This window comes from Panthera uncia, chromosome A2 (genome assembly GCF_023721935.1).
Source record: "Panthera uncia isolate 11264 chromosome A2, Puncia_PCG_1.0, whole genome shotgun sequence".
NCBI lineage: Eukaryota > Metazoa > Chordata > Mammalia > Carnivora > Felidae > Panthera > Panthera uncia.
Window position 1 is genome coordinate 24142822 of NC_064816.1, and position 25733 is coordinate 24168554.

Genomic DNA, 25733 nt, shown 5'->3' on the forward strand with positions numbered 1-25733 from the left:
ACCCCAAAGCAGGCAGCAAATGGGGCTCACATCTGGATGCCAGAGCTGCCCACCATGCTGACTGACTCACATCTAGAGAGCGTGACTGACAAAGAAGACCTCCTTGGCCCCAAGGTCAGCCACGCTGTTTACCAGTCAGTCAATGGCCAGAGAGGAGAGGGTGGTGGACTGTAGTAACACAGCCACTCTCCTTAATGCACTTAGTGAATGACTGGCACCTCCCCCCATGACTTCATGGCAATCTATGGGGTCATCTCCCTAGAAGGCTTTTAACCCCAAGGAGCCTCTGGGAGGGCATTTGGGGGGAGGGGCACTGACAAAGGAAGGAAAACCAGGCACGCATGTCCTCTTCAGAGGGCTTCACCTTCTCTGACCATTTTCATGTGATTCTGCTGAAAACGTCTCTTGGCAGTTGTATTAACCTTTCTTTCTGTGGCTCAGAAACTAATTCCCGGTGGGGGGGGGGGGCCTGGGTGGCTCAGTCAGTTAAGTCTTCAGCTCAGGTCATGATCTCATGGTTCATGAATTCGAGTCCTGCATTGGGCTCTGCACTTACAGTGTGAAGCCTGCCTGGGATATTTTCTCTCTCCCTCTCTCTTGCCCCTCCTCCATTTGTGCACGTGCTTGCTTGCTCTCTCTCTCAAAAATAAACAAATAAACTTTAAAAAAAAAAAAAGGGAAACTAATTCCCAGGGGCTATGCCTGAGTGCAGGAGCCACTGTCTCTTATGAGGAAGGGTGTTCTGAAATGATTTTCTTCCTTTTTGGCTCTAAGGTGTTATCAAAGGGAAGAAGGTCCCCAGCATTCACTCACTTGCTGAAAATAATCCTAAATCATCTTATGTTTCCTTAATTCTCACTAGCATTATACGTTCTAAAAGCTAACTAGAAATATATACCAAGCATTTTAAAATTTTTCCCATCTTTGACCCAGCAATTCCACTTCCTGGCTTCTATCTCTGGAAAAGCATTAGAAAGGAGGCAAAATTGAACTACTGAGCTGTTTAACAATATGAAATAACTCAATTATAGTAAATTGATATTATGGATCATGTGGCTAAAGTTGCATGGTGCAGTCATGCTGGAAAACAGTATGGAGGTTCCCCAAAAAGTCAAAAATAGAATTGCTCTATGATCCAGCAATTGTACTATTATGTATTTCCCCACAGAATACAAAAATGCTAATGTATCCTGATGTTTATAGCAGCATTATCAACAAAAGGCAAATTATGGAAAGGCTCAAATGTCCATCGATAAAGAAGATGTGGTTTATATACACAATGGAATACTACTTGGTGATGAAAAAGAATGAAATCTTGCCATTTGCAACAATGTGGATGGAATAGGAGGGTAATATGCTAAACGAAATAAGTCAGTCAGAGAAAGACAGATATCATGTGATGTCACTCATATGTGGGATTTGAGAAACTCAACAGATGAGTTGAGGGGAAGGAAAGGAAAAATAAGATACAACAGAAAGGGAGGCAAACCATAAGAGACTCTTTAAACACGGAATGAACTGAGAGTTGATGGGGGTGGGGGATTGGGAGGGTGGGGAAGATGAGTGATGGGCATGGAGAAGGGCACTTGTTGGGATGAGCACTGGGCATTGTATGTAAGTGATGAATCATGAAAATCTACTCCTGAAGCCAAGACTACACTGTATGTTAGCTAACTTGACAATGAAAAAAAAAAAAAAAGATGTGGCATGTATATATTATATATTATACATTAGATGTTATATATATTTTATTATTACGTTATATTATATATATGTCCCGCATGATGGGACATTACTCAGCCATAGAAAAGAATGAAATCTTGCCATTTTCAATGACATGGATGGAGCTAGAGAAGATTATACTAAAGAAAATAAGTCAGAGAAAGACAAATACCATATGATTTCACTCATATGTGGAATTTAAGAAACAAAACAAACGATCATTGGGAAAAAAGGGAGAGAGAAAGCAAACCAAGAAACAGACTCTTAACTATAGAGAACAAACTGATGGTTACCAGAGGGGAGGTGGGTGGGGGATGGGTGAAATAGGCGATGAGGATTAAGGAGGGCACTTGTCCTGATGAGCACCAAGTGTTGTATGGAAGTGTTGAATCACTACTGTCTATACTGGAAAATAATATTACCCTGTATGTTTTACTAACAGGAATTTAAATACAAACTTAAAAAGTAATGAAATAAAATGATAGTTTACATAGAACTTTCAATAGTGTAAAAAGTTATTAAATGAAGAGACAGGAAAAAATCATTCCAATCACCCCAAAATGGAAAACTGTATGCATGACTTCATCTATGTAGAAAGGAACTGGAAGGAAATACACCAAGTATTAACTGTGGGTCCTCTTTTCTCCAGGTTGAGATTACAGGCCATTTTTTGTTTTTGTCATCCTTTAGTGTTTGCAAATTTCCTACAGTAAGCATTACCCTCATAATTGGAAGACTTTTTCCACCTGAGGCTAGTTAGTTACAAAGTAGAGCAAATGGGTTGTCTGTGTCTAAAGACTGTGTGGCACCCGCTGGAGCTTGTAATTGGTTTTTCAGTACACAGGCCAATCGGCCCATCTCTGTAGCTTCATGTGTCAGCCTTGTAAATAGGTGTTCCTGACACTAGGGGGCAGCCTCGCTACATGAAAAGACTAAAACCTACCAGGAGGCAGAGTATCAAAGCACAAACAACTTCAATTACACAATTACTGTACAATTCTTGCATTGGCAAGAAACAGAGTGTGCCTTCCATGAGAGCTTCAAACTTCACTCTAAAATTAGCACTATGACATTATAGAAAAGCTACATATTTAGAGCTTAATTCAAAAGAATAGGCAAGAAACCTGAGTGGACTATTTGAGTACTTCACAAATTATTGTTCTCCTTTCTTAGCAAAACTTCTCCAAAGAGCTGTCTAAACCCAATGCTTTATTTTTCATGTTCTCTTAGACCTTTCAAGGCTCACCAGGATATTTTGAGTGACCACCTCCCAACACTCCCGTTGCATGTTTCCAGGGCACATGCTGCTTCCCTCCATGCAACTGCATGGTCTTTTTGATGTTTATAAAACTTCCTGCCAGGTAGGTACCACTAAAGGCTTTTGAGCAGGAGTGTTTCAGGGTTAGGACTAAGCATTAGGAAACATTTAGTGCTGGCGATGGGTAGGACAGACTGAAGAAGTGTGAGGCTGACCCCGATTTGGAAGCCAGCCCCTGGTGGAAGGCAAGAGTCACCAAAGGAGGCAGGGAGGTGGTGAGGAGCATGGGAGCATGTGTCCTGCCCAGGGGAACAGAAGAGACTTCAGACTCCTCACCTCACAGCCGCAGAAGTCCTGGAGGAAGTAGGCAAAACACCGGACAACGTTCATGTGATTCTGGCCATCTTTACTGGAATAGCAGAGGAAAACCTTCGGCCGAGGCCAGAGCCTCTCTCTGGGGAGTGCTGTGGTGTACGAGGAGGACTCCGAACTCTCTTCATCTAAATGTGAATATATATTTTCTAAATTGGAAAAGAAGATAAGGTTGATGCCTATGAGCAATGCTTTGTCCTGTTCCCTGAGACTCAGGACCTCATGCCATCTTCAAGAAACAACAGTTGACATGTCTGCCTGAGCATGTGCCCAGTGCGCCCCACCCCCCCAGCCCCTGGGGACACCACCGGGAATGGGACAGCTGATTTCTCCAGCGGAGCAACAAATGGCCAAGATTTGTTGTTCGCCTGACACTGACCTCAAGTAGGCTGGGAAAACTGCAGGGACCACCCTGGCCAGCAGAGAGCACCCAGAAGCAGCTGGTGCTCCAGGTGTTAACTACCAGACCAATTAAGCACTGACAGCTGAGCTTCTTAAACAAAAGGGGTGGGCGGGAGAAAAGAAAACCCTTTTACTGAGGTATAACTTATAAAGTATATAACTCTTAAAAGTACATCTCAACAAACTTTTATCTAAATATATACCTGTGCAACCACCACTCAGATCAAGGTATGAAACATTTCCAAGCTCCCCCAGGAAGTTCCTTTCCAACACCTGACTTTTATAAGTGATCACGCCCTACCTCTGCCCTTACACCTTTAAACTTCCTTTATGTTCTTGAATTTACTACCTTAAATTTGAGAACAGAATTACAGCTTCGTGTTCATGGCTCCTGAGGTTAAAAATCAAGCATTTTAATGCCAGGAACTACAGGAGCTATGTGGCTTCCCAGATGCCCACTCTGGGTGGGACCAAGGGCTCCCAGGCTCCCTCTGTTGGCCGTGGTCCTGCCAACCTGGGGGGAACACACCACACAGAGAGATACCTTGTTGCTTCTTGCGGCACATCACGGTGAAGAGGGTGGCAAATGCGGAGATGACAACCAGAGGCACAGTGATGGCAACAGCCCTAATGGGCCCGGCCCACGGGGAATGTGCTGGGAAATTTCAAAGACAAGAGGCTTGAAACTTAAGCAGCACAAGGTCAAAGGGAAATCTCCCCCGCTACCTTTTTAAACACAAGCTGCATAACAGATTCTAGAACCTCTTGACCACATTTCTCTAGTACTGGTCTGGTGATTATAAAAGGATTCCTTTTAAAGGGTTATAGGATACAATACCACAGTTAGAGTTGCTGGAACAGTAAATACCTATGAGTGGGAATTCTGCCCAAGGAAACCTCACCTCCCACCACTTTTCTTCCAAGGACAAGTGACTATTTAGTCCCAGCTACACACAAATACACACCAACCACACTGGCGTCAGTTTTCCAGGCACTGACATTAGGATGGAAGGAAAGTCAGCTTTGATGGGATAGCTTTTCTTTTTATTGTTTTTAAGTTTATTCTGAGAGTGTGCATACACATGTGAGAGGGGGAGGGACAGACAGAGAGAATCCCAAGCAGGCTTTGCACTGTCAGTGCAGTCTGACTTGGGGGGATGTGGGGCTCAATCTCACAAACTGTGAGATCATGACCTGAGCCAGGTGAGCCAAGATCATGACCGGAGCTGAAATCAAGAGTCAGATGCTTAACCGACTGAGACACCCAGGCACCTCTGATGGAACATCTTTTTAAAAGACAGGAGCTCAAATGCTGTGTTTTGATTTTGTAAAACATGAAGTATAGAATGTTATCAAATAGCATGGTCTGCTGTAGTCCTGTGCCAACATTTCACACAGAAAATTAAAAAAAAAAATCATACCTGGCTTTAAGGCATAATGCATCACTTTTCTTGTTGTATTAGTGTCATCCACCAGCTACAAAACAGAGGATGATGTATCATTATTTTATAAAAGTGATAACATCTCAACAGATTCCGTCCATGTTTCCCTATGTAGACAGTGGGGGGTAGAAGGAAGGAGAGCTGCTGTCTATGATCACGAATGAGCCAGGACTAGACATTACATCAGATCCATCTCTGCTTTACCAACTCAAAACCCTCAACCTCATCACCTTTCCTTTCATGAATCAAACGTGGTTCATTCATTGATGAATCAGCTGGTGAGTTCCACATTCTAACAATCTTCAATTACAACGGCATCCTACCACTAATTTTATGAGGCCCCCATTAATGCTTTAAGAGGGTTTAAAACCCTCTTAAAACCACATACTGCTACCAAGTCATACAACCAGTGTTTCTCCTAAAATGTTGAAACATGTTGGTTTCTCTGAATAGTGGGGCTATGGGCAAATTTTTAATTTCATTTCCTATTTTTCTTTTTTTCTATTTTTGTTTGACTCCTATTTTTTGTAGTATGTTTGATACTAAAAAAGTAATCTAAAATAAAGAAGAAAAATATATATCCCTTGCATGCTTTTTTCCGTGGTATTTAGAACTTCATATATATTAATACAGAAAATGTCAGCAGAAACCTAGAGAGGGATAGGCAGATATAATGGACAGCACTTTTGCTGTTTTATTACTAAAAGTTTTTATTTTTTTATTTTTATTTGAGAGAAAGAGCAAGCGTGTGAGTGGGGGAGGGGCAGAGAGAGAGAGAGAGAGAGAGAGAGAGAGAGAGAATATCCCAAGCAGGCTCCACACACTATCAGTGCAGAGCTCGATGCCAGGACTGTGACATCATGCTCTGAGCCAAAACCAAGAGTCAGACGCTCAACCAAATGAGTCACCCAGGCGTCCCACTAAATAATTTTTAAATCTAAATTTTTAAAAACATATTTTTGTAGTGTGAAGATGTAGGGGCCCAGGGCAGGTTGTCCCTGTAGGTATCACAATGGCCTATTGATAAATACTTTGAAATGAAGTTACTTGGCGAACAAGCAAGGACACTCAGACCCTCCCTTCTGTCCCCCTGAAAGCAGGAAACAGATCTCCCATATAACAAATACTCTCACTATACGAACAAGTAAAAACGACATCCTTCTGGTCTGAGATAGGGACTTGAAAGTCGAGAAAGCTGTAGAAACAAACCTTGTTATTTTTTTCTAATTTATTACCTCAGCCTAAATTCCACTTAGAATTCCTTATTAAGTAAAGCTCCCAAACATCTATTTTCTTTATCCTGTCAACTCCTCACTAATTTAGTATCTCTTTGTTTAAAAAGTATAAAAACTACACCTGCCTTTGTCATTTCTTTGGGTCTCAATTTCATTATTGGGCCTCTGTGCCCACTCAGTAAGACTCTGGTTTTTTTCTCCCCATAATCTGTCTCATGTCAATTTAATTCCTAAAACAGCTAGAAGAACCCAGGGAGGAAAGAAGGAGGCTTCTTCCTCCCCTACAAAGGAATACTGTCTAAAAATTCTAAATCATGGACTATATGGTTTCATTAAAATATTTATATGAAATATTTGAAATAATGAATGAGAAAAATCAAAGATTGATTACATATAAACTTTTTAAAAAGCATGTTAAGGACCATGTAAAAATATAATTGTACACACCCTCGATGGCTTGAAATTTTAGTGTTTTAAACAGTGGGAATTCTACATGAACTAGATTCATTCTGTAGAATTAATAATAGGGCTTTCTTGAGTTATACGTACCTCAATTATATAATCCCCAGGAGAAACATTTTGAAGGAGGCAGCTGGTTGTCTCTGTATTTTGCTCCTGCAAAGAAACAAAACACTTTTAAAACTCACTTCTTGGATAAAGGTCATCTGGACTGCTCTTTTCCCCCTAGAGCTGAAGGAGACTTGCCACCAGTCTTAATATGTTCAGAACACTTTGATTAGGGCAGAAAGCAACCATGTGTATCTGCTACATGTTATCTGAGTTTCACTTTGATAAAAAGGCCCAGGAGAGCCCAGGACCAACCCTCCAACCCCCATAGTCTAAACTTAGCTGGTGATGCCCTCAGCAGGCATATGTCATCTGAAGACAAAGAAACTAGTTAGAATACCCTTGACTTATTGAAACGGTGAGGAAAGAAATTACCCGCCCATGTTTGTGCATGTTTTATGTGCTGTAATTTTAACTTGAGCAGAAGGTCAAGGAAGATCAATGACACAGATGAGAGCCCACAGGAAAACAAAACTCAACAATATAGGAGCATCCAGGAAGGCACTAAGTTCTGCTACCCTGACCCAAACCCTCTCCTGGTGCTCGCTAGAGGCGATCTAGCAGTTCTGTGCACTTGCACCAGACATCTTCCCCTCTTGCTGGCCACCCTCAGTTTAAGAACTTGGCTGCTGAGCTTCTACTTGACTTTGGCCTATGTGTAAAATCAGTAGGCCCCTAAAATCCTAGTGGTTTGGCTCCTAGATGTGGCATTTCCACTGACTAGCTGTGTGACCTTGAGCAAGCTAGGTGACCACCTGAGCCTCAGGTTGCCCATCTGTAAAGTGGGGTGACAGCAGCCTCTGTTGCATAGAGTTGTAATGATTCAGTGAGCATAAAGCACGGTGACTGGCACACAGTGAGCGCCCAATTAATGTTTAAAATGTAGCAGAAGGAACTAGAAATACTTCATTCTTTTGGCTCCTTGGTAATATCTTTCCCAGGCTACATCACCACGGGGATAGCTGGGGTGTAGGTAACTGGGGAGTGAGGATATCCCTAAGACTATGCTGGAATATCTACCAACTGCTGAGAGTCAAAGCCTAATGTTCATGTTGAACCACCCAGATTCCAGGGGCCCAGGGGTCACTTTAAAACATGTACTATTCCAGAGGCACCTGGGTGGCTCAGTCGGTTAAGTGTCTGACTTCGGCTCGGGTCATGATCTCACGGTTCGTGAGTTCGAGCCCTGTGTCAGGCTCTGTGCTGACAGCTCAGAGCCTGGAACCTGCTTCAGATTCTGCATCTCTCTCTCTCTTTCTGCCCCTCCCCCACTCATGCTCTGTTTCTCTCTCAAAAATAAACATTAAAAAACATTTAAAACATGTAGTATTCCTTAATGTACACATAGCAGCTCACCTGTTTACAGGTCTTTCGCTTGAAGGGCCCTTCATGCTTGAGCTTATAATGAAGATAGAAGAAACGGAAGCCAAAGGTGTGTGGTGCGTGGTCAAAGGACACCTGCATGTCCAAACCGTGCTGGGTGATGTTCAGGTTCCGAGGCTTCCAGACTGGGAGGAGGAAGGACTCGGATGAGCACCCAGAGGCCACCCCGACACCACTGTGCTGGAAAGACTTGACGGATAGGAACGGCTATACTCACAGGGTTTACAGGCCAGGTTGTCCGGCTGTAGCAGTAGGTCGCAGGCTATTAAGAAAGATGTGTATTTTTAGTTATAGTACAGTCTGACATTTTCCTCATGCAATAATTCAATAAAATGTAAATATATGGCGCTGGGTACTGCTGGTCAAAGTATAAAATAGATCAATTGAGCAATGATTTCCGGTACAGTGCAGTTATATCTCATGAAAATTTAAATTGTACAATATAAAAATACTAATGCAGTTCATTTTGTGCCAAATAAATGGAAACAGTGTAAAGTCACCCAACCTTTTAAAGCTTGTCAAGCATTACATAGTTTCAAGGCCAGTGGGACTGTGTTCAGCCCACGGCCACATGGAGGCTCTGTTTCAGCTGTAAACAGAAGTGACGCCAGCCTGCTCCACTGCACAGGTGCTTAGGCGCAAGAGAACTTTGGAGTGATCCTAGTAACTGCCTTGAGTTGTTTTCACATTTGCCAGCATTCTATTTTAAAATCCTTTTGGGGGTGTCTGGGTGGCTCAGTCAGTTAAATGTCCGATTTCAGCTCAGGTCACGATCTCAGGGTTCATGAGTTCAAGCCCCGAGTCAGGCTCTGTGCTGACAGCGTGGAGCTTGCTTCAGATTCTGTATCTCTCTCTCTCTCTCTCTCTCTCTCTCTCTCTCTCTCTCTCTCTTCCCCCCCCCCGCCCCTCCCCCACTCATGCACATGCACACTCTCTCTCTCTCTCTCTCTCAAAAATAAATATATAAATAAATAAACATTTTAAAATCCTTTTGATGGAGTCTAAAAATGGCATGCAGGCATCTACTAAATAGTGGCACCAGCACTGAAAACTAGGCTGTGGAGTTTTGAAACAGGACTTAAATGTGATAAAAACACAAGAGAGGGGCCAAACAGCTAGTCCAATATGCCATGTTGCTAACCCAGGGAGAACCTTCTGGAAAATGTCCACATACTGCCAAGAAAAATCAAAAGCAGCATCACGATCACAGGGCACGGAAATGGTGATAAACACATCTCCCGCCCCTGCCTCACCCCCAGATAGACACAATGATTCTGATGGGAAGACTTTATCTTAAATTATGCTAGTTCTGATTAAGGCAAGCTTTTCTTAAACATATTTGAATCCTCTAACTGGTTCTGTGTAAGGCACTGAGATGTAAAATGCATATAGTCTTTGCCCTATGGAATCATATTTTAATTAAGAAAATGAGACCAAACTGTTATAAAATAATTGTGCTGCACAGGAAACACAGTTTAAAAAAAGAAAAGAAAGGCAAAAAGAAAACCACCAGAGTGTGAATGCTGCAGCTGAGAACCAAAACATCACAGAGGAGGAGGACGGCAACTGGGCCACATAGGAAGGGCTGGTGAGTTGGCCTGACAGCTGACCATCAGGGGTCTGGTATGCCGGACAGAAAGACTGGACGGGAAGGCAAAAGGGAATGGCTGCAGGTTTCAGGATGCCTCGGCACCAAATCTGAAAGCAGCGATTCAGGTTGAAGAAAGACACACCACACCGTGCACAGAACAGACGGGAAAGGGTTGGCTGGTCAGCATGGTTGGCTGGAGAGTGTGGACTCCAGAGTCAGACTTCTGGGTTCAAATCCCAGCTCCCACCAGGCTCTTTAATCTCTGGGTGTATCACTGCACATGTAATAAGTGGACATGAGAGGATTAAATTCTTGAAGGGTTGGAATGGGGGTAAACTGAGTCAGTGTTTAGAAAGCATTTAGGGGTGCCCTGGGTGGCTCGGTTGGTTAAGTATCCAACTTCAACTCAGGTCATGATCTCATGAGGTTTATGAGTTCAAGCGCCGCGTCGGGCTCTGTGCTGACAGCTCAGAACCTGGAGCCTGCTTTGGATTCTGTGTCTCCCTCTCTCTCTGCCCCTCCCCTGCTCATGCTCTGTTTCTCTCTCTCTCTCTCTTTCAAAAATAAACAAACATTAAAAAAAAAAAAAAAAACACAGGACCTGACACGTGAAGGTTAAAAAAACAAACTTTCTAGAAAAAGGCAATCTCAGGGTTGTTGCTTAATTTTCTTAATGTAATCCTGAAAACAGGCAATCACTCACAGAAGCCACCTTCCTGATGACAGGTAAAAGATGGATTATTTCACGCTCTCCCCTTCACCCCAAAAAATCAACTTCTACTGTTTATTTCTGCTCTTCTTTTTTCCTAAATGGTTTTAATATATGGCTGTCTGACAGCACTTTAAAAAAAAAAAGAAAAAAAAAAAAAGAAATCAAGCATCAACATCTACTCTTGCACAAGCGTGAAATGGGTGTCGTAGGCAGTATTGGGTGAATACTGCCTAGGCCAAATCCTAATTCTAAGAATTGCTTTTCTGGGTACTTTTCCTGGATGCTTTTCTGCTCACGATGCTGGTGTCATACCAGTATTTGGTATATTTCTCCAAAAAGTCATTAGAATCAGGAGCAGTCTCATCATGGGAACCAGGCAAGAAAGGCCATACTCACCACGGGTTCTGAAGAAGAAAGGGTGGTAATTGCTTTCATTTTTAATGGAAGGAAAAGGGACGATCTTCACAAAGTAATCCGTTTCAAATTTCATATTCAGGAAAGGTTGAGATTCCATTCCCTAAAAGGGAATAAAAACAGACATGATATCATGAAGAAATTACCCACCCCTCCACCTACACACAGGACCTTCAGTCCTCTCTGATAGTCACCCAGACACCGCTCCAGAGCTAGGGGCTATTTTCTGGACCAAGTTTAGGTTTGGATCCCCAACCAAAATAAAGACTGACAATGCTGCCTGTGCTCTGGCAAAGAAGCCCTAGGTGGTGAACGCGGAACCTCAAAGCTGGTGGGGAGGAGTCCGCGTGCTCTTGAGTGCACAAAGCCACCTTCCAGGACATGTAACCTGAGAGGTGTGTTTACCAGCGAGAGGTGCTGGAGGGTTTCTCTGGGTGTGGAGCAGGCTCAGGGTGTTGCCGAGCTGTTTCTCGCCCACCTTGGCAGGAGGGGTGGACCCCACAGCCCCTCCTTCTCCAGTTTCACAGACATTCAATAGACCATTCAGACGCCCAGAACAATGGCGTGTCTCCAGGGGCACATTCCCCGCGTGTGACTTACAGTTCTTTTGAAGCTACTGTTGAGCTGCTTTGGGTCCTTTAGAATCAGTTGTTGGCACCGTCTTCCCTCTGACTTCAGCTCCTCCAGTATTACTCGAAATCCTTTTAGGAATTCGATGCCTAAGCAGAGCAGAATGCTTTTATTAAAAGCCGACCTAATTACTTTTGAACACACGTTCCTTCCTCCAAGATTACCATCCTTTCCACCTACACAACGGAGGTAAAGGAATTCTTACTTTGGCTAGCACATCTGAGTCTTACAGAAAGGAAAACCACATACCCCGCATTCCTCTGGTACAGGCCAGGTGATTTTCTCCATCCCATCATTACTAATTAATTAGCTCTAATCCAGCCAGCTACTTCACAAATGCCCACTGCCTCTGTGACATTAGGGTTCAAATATATAGACTCAAGTCACAAGTGATCCTAAAAGTCTACAGTGGAATACACAATTTCTAGGTCCTGACACAGAGTGTATTCAGCTGATGGTAATTCCCAATGCTGACTAGGGACTCCCGTAAACCATGTTTCTGCTTTAAGTTTTCGTCCTATATTTTGCTGGCATGGTTCATCCAAGTAATGCACAAAATTCCCAACAAAGTGTGTGCCTACACCCAAGGGGTTTCTAGACTTGGGATTAAATAGCTCAGAACGCCCATGTGATTGACAAAGCTCTTGCTCTAATCATGCCTGAAAGGCAGACACCCAAGGGCTGCCCAGTGTGCGCTCTTCATACAGCCCTCAGAGGCCCCGAGACGCCCACAGTGCCACTGAAAGACGCCCGGCCCAGCCTCCCGCCACCTGAGGATTAAGCTCCGCTGATCACAAGAGCCAGTACCAGTGCTCTTCGTCATTTGGAGACTGGAGCGGTCCGACTGCAGCTGGAGATCCCCAAAGCCGGCCTCAATTGGCACGGTATCGATTTCGCATTCTTTCTGAACACTAGACAAGGAGACAATTTCAACCCTTCCCCTCCCGGGGCAGAAGTAATGACATAGGATGCAATTAACCAGGTGGAAAAAGTACCGATGGCAAAGGACAGGAAAATCTTTTTCGAAAAGGTTCTTTTATCCTATAATTATTTGATGAAGAACACGTATTTTATGGTGAGTAGGGCAAAGGAGTTACAATTAGAGCTTCACATTTTCAGGGGTCACGGGGTACAGTGTGCAGGCACTGACTCTGCTGTACTGTATTTCAAGTTTAAAGCTTCCTGTGGGGGTGACAGCCACCTGACCCACAGCCCAAGATTCAGACACAACAGGAGCCACAGTCTCTGACCAGCGACTAAGATTTAATTCATGTCATGTCCCTAGAACTCCTGTTTAACAAAAGCTGGATGATTCATATAATTAAAGACTGCGCACCTCACAGTTTCATAAAATTCATCAGCTGAGGTAGGAGTAGGTGGTTCTAGTCCTTATTTTTATTTATTTTTTTAAATGTTTTTTCAAGTTTATTTATTTAGAGGGAGAACACAAGTTGGGGCAGAGAGAGAGAGATAGACAGAGAATCCCAAGCAGGCTCCATGTTGTCAGCACAGAGCCCGACGCGAGGCTCGATCCCACAAACTGTGAGATCATGATCTGAGCCAAAATCAAGAGTCAAATGCTTGGGACACCAGGGTGGCTCAGTCAGTTAAGGTCTGACTTCGGCCTGGGTCATGATCTCACAGCTTGGGAGTTTGAGCCTTACGTCGGGCTCTGTGCTGACAACTCAGAGACTGAAGCTTGCTTCCAATTCTGTGTCTCCCTCTCTCTCTGCCCCTCCCCCGTTCTCTCTCTCTCTCTCTCTCTCTCTCCCCCCCCCTCCAAAATAAATAAATGTTAAAAAAATTTTTTTTAAAAAAGGGTCAGATGCTTAACCAACTGAGCCACCCAGGAGCCCCTAGTTCTTATTTTTAAGAGGTTAGCGTGAAAAACCACTATGCCAAGTCTGGCAGGTGGGGGTAAAAGCAGCAAATGTAAACCTTAACGCCTTTATCACAACACTCTGAATTCCTTTTAGTTACACGTTTAACAACTTTACAGAGCAACTTCCCATGAAGGGACGTATTTACTCCTTCTCATCATTTAAAACTCATTAATCCTTCTGGCATCCATGGGAGGAAGGTATTGTCCTCATTTTACAAATGAGGACATAGGTACAGAGACAATGACTTATCCGGGATCACACAGGAATTAAATGGCAGATGTGGGATTCAAACCCAGGAGTGTCTGGCTCTAAGCTGGTACACTTTTTTTTTTTTTAACGTTTGTTTATTTTTGAGAGACAGAGACAGAGCGCGAACAGGGGACAGGCAGAGAGAGAGGGAGACACAGAATCCGAAGCAGGCTCCAGGCTCTGAGCTGTCAGCACAGCACCCGATGTGGGGCTCAAACCCACGAACCGTGAGATCATGACCTCAGTTGAAGTTGGACACCCTTCTAAGCTGGTGCTCTTAACCCATATGCTTTTCTGTCACCCAAGGAGTCTTTTTTTTTAAATGTATATTTATTTTTAAGAGAGAACACAAGTGGTGGAGGGGCAGGGAGAGAGGGAGACAGAGGATCTGAAGCAGGCTCCGCACTGACAGTTTGAGCCCAACGCGGGGCTCAAACTCACGAACCAAGAGATCATGACCTGAGCCGAAGTTGGACACTCAACCCACTAAATCACCCAGGCTCCCCAGGAGTTTCCTTGATAGAACCTGATAGGAACAGAACCTGTCCACCCACAAATCGTCATTCAGGAAAAGCACCACATTCTGCCCTCACTGCTCCACCTGTTAGTTTTCCAACCACCTAGCTTCCATCCCTTACTTGCATTCTAAAGGAGACTGCAATTTGTCAGGCCAACCCCTCAACCGTATAGCCTTACATGGAATGACCACTTCCTGTTGATCCACAGAGAATGTTTTTATCTTTAAATGTTAAGATAATGTTATTTTTGGAAAACCCACTGGGTTCAGACCCAGCAGTATTTACACGGATAAATGAGTCAGGCCCATGGATCTAATCCTTCCTCCCTCACTCTGCACTCACCTCTCCTGCAGTCTGGTTTTTCTGAGAATTATCCTGTTCAGATTAAGAAATCCAGACTTTATGTTACTTTTCTCTTATCCAGATTTCTTTTTCTTTTTTTTTAATTTTAAGATTCAGTGGCAATGTCAAAGAAACAGGTTTGAGGACCAGGTTTTGATGATGATAACAGTAGCCATTTTTTTTTCTTCTTAAAGATTTTATTATTATGCTTTTTTTATTTGAGAGAGAGGGAGGGAGCACAGCAGAGGAGAGGGGCAGAAGGAGAGAAAGAATCTCAAGCAGGCTCCAGACTCAGTGCAGAGCCCAATGCAGGGCTGGATCCCACCACCCTGGGATCATGACCTGAGCCAAAATCAAGAATCGGACACTCAATCAGCTGAACCACCCAGGTGCCCCTAAAGATTTTAAGTAATCTCTACATCCAACATGGGACTTGAACTCACAACTGAGATCAAGAGTTGCATGCTCTACCAACTGAGCCAGCCATGTGTCCCAATAGCCACTGTTTTAAATTTTAAGAGCTCTTTCTAGAGATGGCTGGCTGACACAGTTGGATGACTCTTGATCTCAGTGGTCGTGAGTTTGAGCTCCACGCTGGGTACCCAGATTATTTAATAAAAACTTAAAAAATAAAAGAACTCTTTCTAGAAATACTGCGTGCATGCGCGTGTGTGTGGAAATCGTACAAAAACCAGGAGGCCGTCAGTCATCTTCACATCACAGATGGGGAAGCCAGGGCTCAGCAAGGCTTAGCAGCCTCTTGTGGCAGGTAGAATCTGGGTTCACACCCAGGCCCATCTGAACAAATGAGCCCTGACCATGTCCCCCACCCAGCTGTCCCATCCTCTCTTATATCATCAACTCATTAAAGAGGACAAGCAAACTCTGCCCTAATCTGAATCTGACCAGATAATGTGGGTTTGCTTTTTTTCTGTTTCTTCATTTTGAATTTTTTTCAGCCCACACAGTTCACATAAATTCAGTTAGTTGCCAAGATTTAAAAACTATTGACTTTAGAGTCACTTGGGTGGCTCAGTCAGTTGAGCATCCGACTTCGACTCAGGTCATGATCTCATGGTTAGGGACTTCAAGCCATGCATAGGGCTTGCTGCTGTCAGCATGGAGCCCATCTTAGATTCTCTGTCCCCTCTCTCTTTGCCCTTCCCCTGTTTGCTCTCTCAAAAAAAAACATTTTTCTTAAATTATTGATTTTATGGATTCTTACGAGCACTGAGATATTCCTGTAAACTCGTAACACGTGCCAGTGCTGTGCCCGGATATCCATGTGGGCATACAGATGGCCAATGCTGGATGCTAAAGCCATTATGCCCTTAGGTCACCTGTCCCCTGGCTACTGCTTAGACCCAAAGGCTAAGGCCTCAGCACGATTTATTGCCATACACTATTATTCTTCAAACCCACATCTCTCTCAGTAACAGCCAAGGGAACAAAAGATGAGCCATGGGGTACAGTATTAAGCTCTGTACATGCCCAGGAAGTACATGCAATAAAGCAGGAAGCATATCTGTGCCCAAGCACACCTAAGCTACACGTATGTCAAGACCTGCCTGGCCCCTGCAGGTTGTCACACTGAGACCCTTACACTGGTCACCACCCACACAGGCCACATGCTGGGCTCCATTTTGACCACTTACCAAGGGCCCCTGGGGACCAAAGAATGGTGACTGCCACTTGCTCATGGCAAGCATACTGACTGATGGTGATGTTCTGGGCATCAGCAATCACGTGCTTCCCCACTGGATTCAAGTAAGTGGTGCAGTCTAGACAGTTGCGAGAACAAAAACAGTTAGATTAAAACTTTAAATTTTACAATTTTTTATTCCCAGGTTCATCTTCTCAAATTACAAAGAGCCATCCGGAGGCAACCAAAGCCATTCTGTTTAAAGACGTGTGCCTCAAAAGCCCAAATATGACAGTAAAGCGTGACTATTTGGGAAACTGTAAGATGCAGTCGTGGAATTTATTTATAGCACCACCACCATCCCACCACCACCCCCCACAAGTTAACTTCTAGGACAGCATTAGGGGAGGATCATATAGAGTCTGGAGTTGGACTATGTATCTGGCATTAACTTTTTTTTTTTTTTTTACTGTTATGACATCTTACCTAAATCAAGAATTATTTACATTACTTCCATCAGTTTTCAGCATTAGAGAGTGATCTGAAGCAAAACCAATGGCTAAATACTGGGGCTTGTTTTTAGAAGAAACCTGGAGGCAAAGTGAGCAGGGAAAGGAAGTAATAGGGTAAGACTCATGGGGGAGGGGCGCACAGCAAGACAGTTAAAACAATCCAATTAGTACCTGCAAAAGGTACTAACTGACTTCCTGATGAGTGAAGCACCTCCAGTGTTAACTGGCATCGCAAAGGGAAAACACCATGTGTTAATCAAAGACATCCACAATGCCCACCAAACCCAAAGAGTTCCACATTACTCAGCCAAAGAAGACCCGATTCTCTGATTTTGCCTGAGGACATTACTTGCAGCCAGGTGTCAATGTGGCCACTACCACGTGAGCAACTGTGACACCTGGTATTGCTAAACACATCTTCAAAGTCTACAGAATCCTAAAAAGCTGCCAGAAGCTTCCAGCCAGACTCAGCATGGGACTCCAGAGAATGGCCGTGGGCTGTTCTGGCCACTGACGCAGGGGAGAACCATCGGCCCTCCTCGGCAATTTTTTTAAGGTTTTTATTTATTTACGTTGAGAGAGAGCGCGCGCGCGAGTGAGTGAGCAGGGGAGGGGCAGAGACAGAGGAAGAGAGAGATTCCCAAGCAGGCTCCACACCATCAGCACAAAGCCCAATGCATGGTTCGAACTCACAAACTGTGAGATCATGACCTGAGCCCAAACCAAGAGTCAGATACTTAACAACTCCCAGGTACCCCCAACTCACAATTTTTATGCTGCTTCATCTCCATTTCTTTCTCAATGGTTAAACTTGAAAACTCTCTTTGGTATCTGTTGCAAAAGGTCCTCAGTTCCATCTAATGTCCAAAACTACTCATTACCCCTCCAAAGTCGGGGTGTTTTTCTTTGAGGTGAAGCAGTAAGGGGTTATTTTCTAGGCTCAGTGAGTCTGCTGCACTCCCAGTGCCCCTGCTGTGCACCGTAGCACACATTTCCCATTTTTATGACTAAAAACCTTCCCTCAATACTTGAAAATTATAAAAGAACATAAGAAAACTATAGAAGTCATCCATACCCTCCCACCACGGAGATAACTACTATCAACTTCTAAAGGACATGCTTCCAAGCCTTTTAATGTGCATATAACATAAGTCCTTTTAAAATTTCTTACTAAAATTCAAAACACATGCACCACAATGCACCCCCCCCCCCCACTCGGGTAACTCCCATCCCTCACAGAGCTTTGTGCCCTGCTTTCTTGCCTAACTGCACCCCCTTCCGGAAACTCCATCTGCTTAAAAAGCAGCCACCTCTACATTTCAATATTACTTCTTTTGAAAAGATGTTAATAATTAATAAAACCAAATTCTACTTCTAATGAAAATTGACTCTTGAAGCATACAACATATGTTCTCTGGGTGCAGAAGAGAATTTTAGAATAGAAAAAAATGTTTCTTTAAACATCTGGTTTAACACCCACATTGTACAAATGAGGAAACGTTTTGCAGTTAAGAGGCCAGCTGGGTGGCTTAGGATTCCGCTGCTGACCAGCCCTGGGTCTGGACAGAAAGCAGCCTGGCTCATGAAGGGCTCTTGCCATTCTAGCCTCAGCACAGAGATTACGACTATAGTAAATTCTGAATCAGAAGTGGTTAGCCTGAAAAAATCCCTGGCTGAAACAAGCTTCCCAATATTAAAAAAAAAAACAAAAACAAAAAACCATCAGATTTGTCAATTTCAAGCATTTTTCATTTTTCGAAACCTCTGACTTAAACAGCTGTTAGGAAAAGATGCACGAAAACAAGAGCAAATCATGGTTTTTTTTTTCCTTTGTTCATTCCTAATGCCAAAATTAGCACTCTCCAGGTTTCTATAAATATAATTATGCAAATATAAAGTCAAAGAATTAAGAAAATGTATTACAACCTACTCAGGCATTACCACTCAGAGCCCAAAGAAGAAACGAGAAATGCAAAATGAAAGGAGGCGTAGAGACCTAGGAGATTCGGTTTTGACTTAATGGCAAGACATTACCTTTCTTTGTAACATCAAATGGCAAAAGAGCAGAAATATAAGATTTTGTAGTTTAACCCTTTTGGCGAAAACCTGATCATTGGCTCTCAGCTCTTCCAAACAGAATGAGTAACCAGTCAACTGAGCAAGAACAGAAACTTCCTTGTGGAAGAGAGAAAGAAATATCTTTTCAATGGAAAACAATGAATAAATTTTTTACACAAACCTGGATCCAATTATTAGCAACTCTAACATTTTGGATTCTGGTTACCAAAAAACTATGCCCAAATGACATTTTGCCAAAATGCAACCGAGCTTCAGATGTATCAGGAGTCAATTCAAGTTGCGAATTAAATTCTAATTAAATGCTGAAGAGTAAGAAAGAAAGAAATGACTAAGAGACGGGCATCAGGCACATGGGCCAAATGTTTAGTCCCATGAAGAAAACAATAGATACTTTTAAGTTTTACAGGTACAGATCCTCTTTCACAAAACCCCGTATTAAATTAGAGCTGCAAATACTTGTTTGCAGCTGACCGGAAAATTTTGAACTCTTGAATGTAATACAAGATCTGCCAGGACCAAGAGCATATATTAGAAATTAACTTTGTAGCTCAAAGAGAGCTCTCTTACACATGTCTTTACTTAGCTGAATTAAGTGTCCTGGACTTGCAAATCTTTCATTAGCATTACAGCATTTACCCAGAACAGGCACCCACCACTAACTTGAAATGTCTGTTTCAAATGTAAGTCCTCATTGGTTAACTTAAAATACTCACGTCAGCAACTGAGGGCATAAATTTGACACACATATTTGTATCTTAAAATTGTTAGATTGTATACATGACCTCAAAAATCTTGCTCTAGCAGTGATCATTTCAAAGGCCTCACTGTGACCTACACCCATTATTTACATGGATTCACAACCCTCTCCAAGAGATGAATCAAAGGTCAGGAGTCACTTAAATAGGAGTCAAGCTCCCTCTTGTTAACGTTTTTACATGTAAATTATGGCTCATAAGGCTAAAATGCTCACAATTCCATATAATTACCTTCTCAGGCATGGAAGCATTTGCTGAGGGGAGATTCTATATGCCTAATCAGAAAAAGCACCCCACCCTGCCCTTAGGAAACAATTCAGACAGATTAAGTCACACTTCCTTGAGAGAAAGGGCCAAAAAGATGCTGTATTCCAATTCTGGTTGGAATGACTTCTAATATTAACAGATATCAATTACTGAGTGCACATCTTAGGCCAGCCACTGAGTTAAGCAGGTAAAAGCATTACCTCATTTAACCCTCAAAATGATGCCGAGGAAGAACCTAATCTTTATTTTATATGATGTGAAAGCTGAGGCTTGAAGTCAAATCACCTGCCACAGCTCACAGCTGACAGGTAGGGAACCAAAGCTGGAATCCAGGCGAAGTCAGAGATGGCCAACTGGAGACCCTTGGGCAAATCTGGGGCAACGTTCACTTGGCCCACTCTATGTGTGTGAAAAATTTTAAATAGATGACAGTATTAAAAAATGGTTAGACAAAAAATGCAAATTTCTTACTCTTCTTCAAAATCACATCTGGCCACACTCAGGGAATTTCAAGGCCACCATGAGCTGGAATGGAGAGAAGCCAGTGCCCCCTTCAGACCAGACAGTCCCTGCTACTCCCTAGCATCTTGCACTTGAGTAGCTTTGTCCCATGCTGGGCCCTACAGGCATCTGCTTTAGTTCTTAAGGACATGACTATGTCCTGAAGAAATCAGGGGAGGTCTCCCTCCATCCAAAATTTCTCCCAACACTATGGAGGGCACTTGACCTATCCAGGCTCCCAAATACTTGAGTGACTTAATGGAGACTCAGCCAGCTGCTTTAGCTCTATTGATAAACCTGGGCAGGTTCAGAAAATTCCTCAACCCTAGGACCTCAAGTGTCCTTGATTGAGCATGACTGTGTGAGCTTTAGATCACTGAACGGGCCCCATTCTTCAGCGGTGAAGCCAGTTACTTACTGTCATATCTGAAGGTGATGTTGTGCAGCCCACTGTTTCTGCTGGCCGGCCCCACTCCCTGTGGGAAAACAAGAGAACATGATGAGGAGAAAAGCCAATTTGCTTTTCCAGCACAGATCCCTTGGAGTCAAAATGTACACAAGATAACAAAGACCCAGGGTCATGCCAGTCGCTGAGCAGTATCTACCACTCCTCCCGCCCACTCTGTGCCTCTTCTCCCCCCACTGACTGCCAACCTCCCTCCAGCCCAGGAGATTCCTACTGCCAGGCCAACGGCATCATGAGAACGTACTTCCCTAAGACAAGAGGAGCATGCTGTTCTGTGTTTGGGGGTTAAATAATAATTCATTAACAGTAAAATTGGGAGAGAGATCATGAGCTGCCAGCTGGAGCCCTTCCAGTTGGATCTGCTTTGAGCACTGATTGGTTATAAAATTCGCCTACCAGACACTCTCGTCCAAAAGCTCTATTAAGCCACGACAGATAGGCAATTCCTCAAGTCTAAGGAAACAGGTTTCTCATTCCAAGACCGGGAATGAGTGTGGGAATAAGCCATTACTTTTAATGAGAAAATTCTTCACTGTATCCATACCTATGCTTGGAATATATAGGGTGGGTCATAAAAGAAAAAGAAAAAAGACTTTAAAAGGGCTAACTCTAACTCTTGGTGATGTAGCCGTTAGCCATCTGCACTCTTAATAGCAGGGATAACAACTCCACCAGACTCCCCACTTTAATTACAGCATCCACAGAGGGAGCACCAGATTCCTCCCGTTGCCCAGCCTTTTCCTAACCCACCACTTATCCATCATGGGAAAGAGCAGCTACAGACCTGCCGACTCTGGTTTAACTATTTCTGTAATAATCTGCAAATGTGCCATTCAGCATTAATTGCAGAAGTCTCCAAAAACAGTTAATTCTGAAATGCTAAATGATGGGAAAATATTCTAACCACACAGCTAAAGTTTCCACTTAACAAAGGGGATGTTGGGGAAAACCATATGCTGGCAGCCCGGTATTTAATGGGCAATTGTCACACTGAGACACGATGTGCAGAATACTTCTGATGCAGCCCAGGGTCTCAGGCCACAACCCCATCATATCCATATGCTGTAGACATGTTCACGCTTTTTATCCTGAAGCCAGGCATGCCCACTGAAACTGTATCCTTGAGCTCAGATAAACATGGACCTTAGGAAAGCACAGCTGTGCAGAAAGGGACACACACACACACACACACACACACACACACACACACACTCTTCTAATTCAAGTGAGAAATAAGCAGTAACAAAATCTAAATCAACATGGTACACTAGCCCATGATCTATGGAGGCTCCCTTTCTTCCTGATTCACCTTCCTCCTCCTGTTTCCTTTCCTGTTTCCATCCTCCTTTTCCCACATACACAAGATTCCAGAATTCCTCCCCTGAGCTAAAACACTTTGGAAAGGGTTGTTTTCTTATTAAAATCCTAAATGCCTCCGTAAATCCTTAGGGACAAGGCCTCTAATGTGCCACAAGAGTCTGCCCAACTTCCAGATGGTCAAGCCCAGACAGACACAACCAGGCAGGAGAAAATGCAATCTCTCCAAAACCCTTAGGAAATGCCCCAAACCACACCTTTCTCCCTTAAAAACCCCCGAGATATAAAATCACTTACCATTAATTACTATTATGAGCTAGACATCATGCTAGGTATAGTGGTGAGGAAAACAGCCACTGGTCCTGTCCTCAGGAGCACAGTAGTTCATTCCTTCAAAGGAGACTAGTTGGGTATGTGGATCACATGCCAGGTATATAGACAAATTTCAAACCACGCCTTGACTCTCCAGGAACCCTCAGCGTGGCATACAAGGAGGGTGCAACTAGGTGAAAAGCCGGCCATAAATAAACATACAGCTTATGAAATGCCATAAGGTAGCACCTTTGCTACCATGCCATGAGGTAGCACCTCACAAAGGATGATTCAAGGGTGAGGACAGCACACACCAGAAGCTTGAAAGAAGGAAGGGTAACCGAACTACGAGGGAGAGGAAAAGGGAGCATCACGGAAGGCAAACATCTACAGGCCAAGGTGGGTATCTTAATCCTTCCATCCTCCTGCTGGTGACCAAGGGCAAACCTCTTCACTCCACCGGGTTGGAGTGCCCTCAACTATTTTCCTAAAAAGATAATTTGCATGAGTTTCCCCTGGGACAGGAGTTTGAGGAGGACCACGTGAAGCCATGTAGAGGAAGCACTTTCCAAAAAGCAAATGCATTTCACTTAATAGCATGCTTTGAGGTCTGTAGGACTCTAGTGACCAGTGACTAGTCACCTTACTTGTAGGACTAGCAGCTTTTCACTTTGTTCTTCTTCTCCTCATATTTCCATCGCAGCACGTTTTTTTTTTCTTTTTTTAAAGATTTTATTTTAAAGTAATCTCTACATCCAATGTGGGGCTCCTACTAACAACCCTGAGATCAAGAGTCACATGCTCTACTGACAGAACTGGCCAGGGGCTCCTGCTGCAGCATGTTTTTAACAGGTATGTACTGGGCACTTGCGATGAGCTTGCATTGTGGAAAGAAGCCCAATATCGTGAGATGTGTTATATCTTGCAGACAAGAACCTAAATCCTTCCAAATAAGGTCTGTGCTGTATGCAGAGCTGTTCAGAAGAGGGCCCAGTGAGCGTGGCCTCAAAGGACAGTGAGGCTTGCATACAGTGTCGATTCACTACCCACAGGGCATTCCACCTTGACCCCACCCCTGCAGGGCTGGGCACTTTTGGTCATCGACCAGAACTGGGTCCTAATCTCAGGGGCTTTGGCCACCAAAGTGATCTCCTAATGTGCAATTCTGCCTTCATTCCTCTGCTCCAAGCCCACCACTAGCTCCCTGTCCCTCCTAGAACATTCCCCATGTGGCTCCTGCCTGTCTTCTCAGCCGCTCCCCTCCCCACCTGCCAAACTCCTCCAGTCACTGCATTACTGCTCAGCACAAGTTCAGGAGCGCTTCTGTATCCCAGAATGCCCTTCCTACCAGCCAAGACCTGCTCCTCCCATGGGCTTCTGCCTTAGTCCGTCTAGCTCCATCACACGGTGTTCCTGACACACAGATGTGCCTGCATATTCACCCGATGAGAGTACAGTAACCCACCCTCACAACCTGACTGGCCTGGCACTTCTGTTAATGCACATGCAAAACGGTCATTCTAATTCCACACAAAAATCAGAGACCAAAAGACCCTGTGACTAAGCCTCATCCTTGAGTTCAGAGGCAATAGAGCACAGAGCTCAACTCCATCAGAAGTACCAGTTCCTGTGTGCACTGGGAGACCTGTCACTCTTGGCAGTCATCCAGGGCATGGCTTCTGAGCACATGCCATCAGACAGATGCTCCAACAGGCTGTCCTCGCTTCGCACCCAAATGCTCCCGCTGCTCCAGAGCCCTCAGAAACCACAGGAGAAACGGTGTGCCCAGACTAGCCCACAGAGCACTACTGTTTTCTTTATGCTTTGTGGTAGACAGAATACCAGCCCCCACAAAACAACAGGTCCCCAGGACCCATGCAGTTACTGCACACAGCAAAAAGGACTGTGAAGATGCAATTAAGTTTAAGGAACCTGAGATGGAGAAAGTATGTTGATGAGCCCAATGTTATCACACAAGTCCTTGTAAGTGGGATACAGGAAGATCAGAGAAGGAGATATGGCCACAGAAGCAGAAGGCAGTGAGGCAGACATTGACTTAAAGATGCTACACTACTGGTTTTGAAGATGGGGATAGAAGGGGCTCATAAGCCAAGGAACATAGGCACCTCTAGATGCTAGAAAAGGCAGAAAAGGGTTCTCCCTAGAGCCTCCAGAAGGAGCCAGTCCTATCAACACCTTGATTTTCAACCCCACATAAGACTCATCTTGGAACTCTGACTCCAACAACTATAAGATAATGAATTCGTGCTGTTTTAAGTCACTAAATCGTGACAGTTTGTTACAGCAGTAATTGAAAGCTAATACATACATATACTTTAGCTGCAATATGGATGAGACGGATCTCAGTGTCACACATGTGCTGCGTGTTGTCATTTTCCCCTTCCCACACCCAGGGCAGACTGATCGATCACTTGTCACAGCCCTCTATCCCACCCCGGCTGCAGGCAGACATGAAACACTGCCCCATCAAGCTGTGGCTTCAGATTCTGCCATCCTAGATGCACGCTTTTGAGGGCTAGCCTGGGGCATATCTGGAGTGGAGGAGTAGTTAACAGGACGGGCTTTGGAGTTGTACAGATGTGTGTTCAAACCTCCCCCTTTCAGGCTGTATGACCTTAGACAAGCTTCCAAACTTTCCTGAGCCTCGTTTTCGTGAGCTATTAAAGTGTTTGAATAAAACTTCTTGGAAAAGTTCGGTGTGGAACTGTATGAGAAGACATGTTATCAAGTATTCTGCACAGCACATGACACATTGAAATAGTTATGTTACCATTCCTGGGAAGATTCCTGCCCTAATAAGCAAAGAGCTGTGCAGCGTGGGAGTACGTGAGGCAGACAGGGGAACGCTCACAGGAAGGGGCATCTCCAGATATGACCAGTCTTAGCATCCAAACCTGGGGGGTCTGGCAGATGGGTGGAAAGGTCAGGGCAAGGTGACAGAGGCACTAACCACCAGACTAAGGAATGGTCTTGGTGGGAACTGGGCAACCCAGTGACCCCCATCACTGGTAAGTGCTCAGGCTGGATCAGATGGGAAGAGACTGGAGGCAAAGTGACCAGGGCGGCCCCCTACTCCCTCATCCTTCTCCAAGCTTGCACCACAGTCCGGCCCTGGCCCATAAGTCAGCCCTTGATATATAT

At 44.1% G+C, this 25733-nt stretch overlaps 1 protein-coding gene across 1 annotated transcript in view; it reads right to left on the minus strand.

Moving 5' to 3' along the window:
• Positions 1-25733, minus strand: part of IL17RD (interleukin 17 receptor D) — a 71357-nt gene that overhangs the window by 8362 nt on the left and 37262 nt on the right. The window contains exons 2-11 of the mRNA XM_049640748.1: positions 20895-20952; positions 16376-16501; positions 11699-11817; positions 11081-11201; positions 8599-8643; positions 8355-8506; positions 6981-7046; positions 5176-5230; positions 4299-4409; positions 3317-3501 (exon numbers count right to left, since the gene is read on the minus strand). Coding sequence (XP_049496705.1) covers positions 3317-3501; positions 4299-4409; positions 5176-5230; positions 6981-7046; positions 8355-8506; positions 8599-8643; positions 11081-11201; positions 11699-11817; positions 16376-16501; positions 20895-20952 — 1038 coding nt within the window. The remainder of the gene's footprint in view (positions 1-3316; positions 3502-4298; positions 4410-5175; positions 5231-6980; positions 7047-8354; positions 8507-8598; positions 8644-11080; positions 11202-11698; positions 11818-16375; positions 16502-20894; positions 20953-25733) is intronic.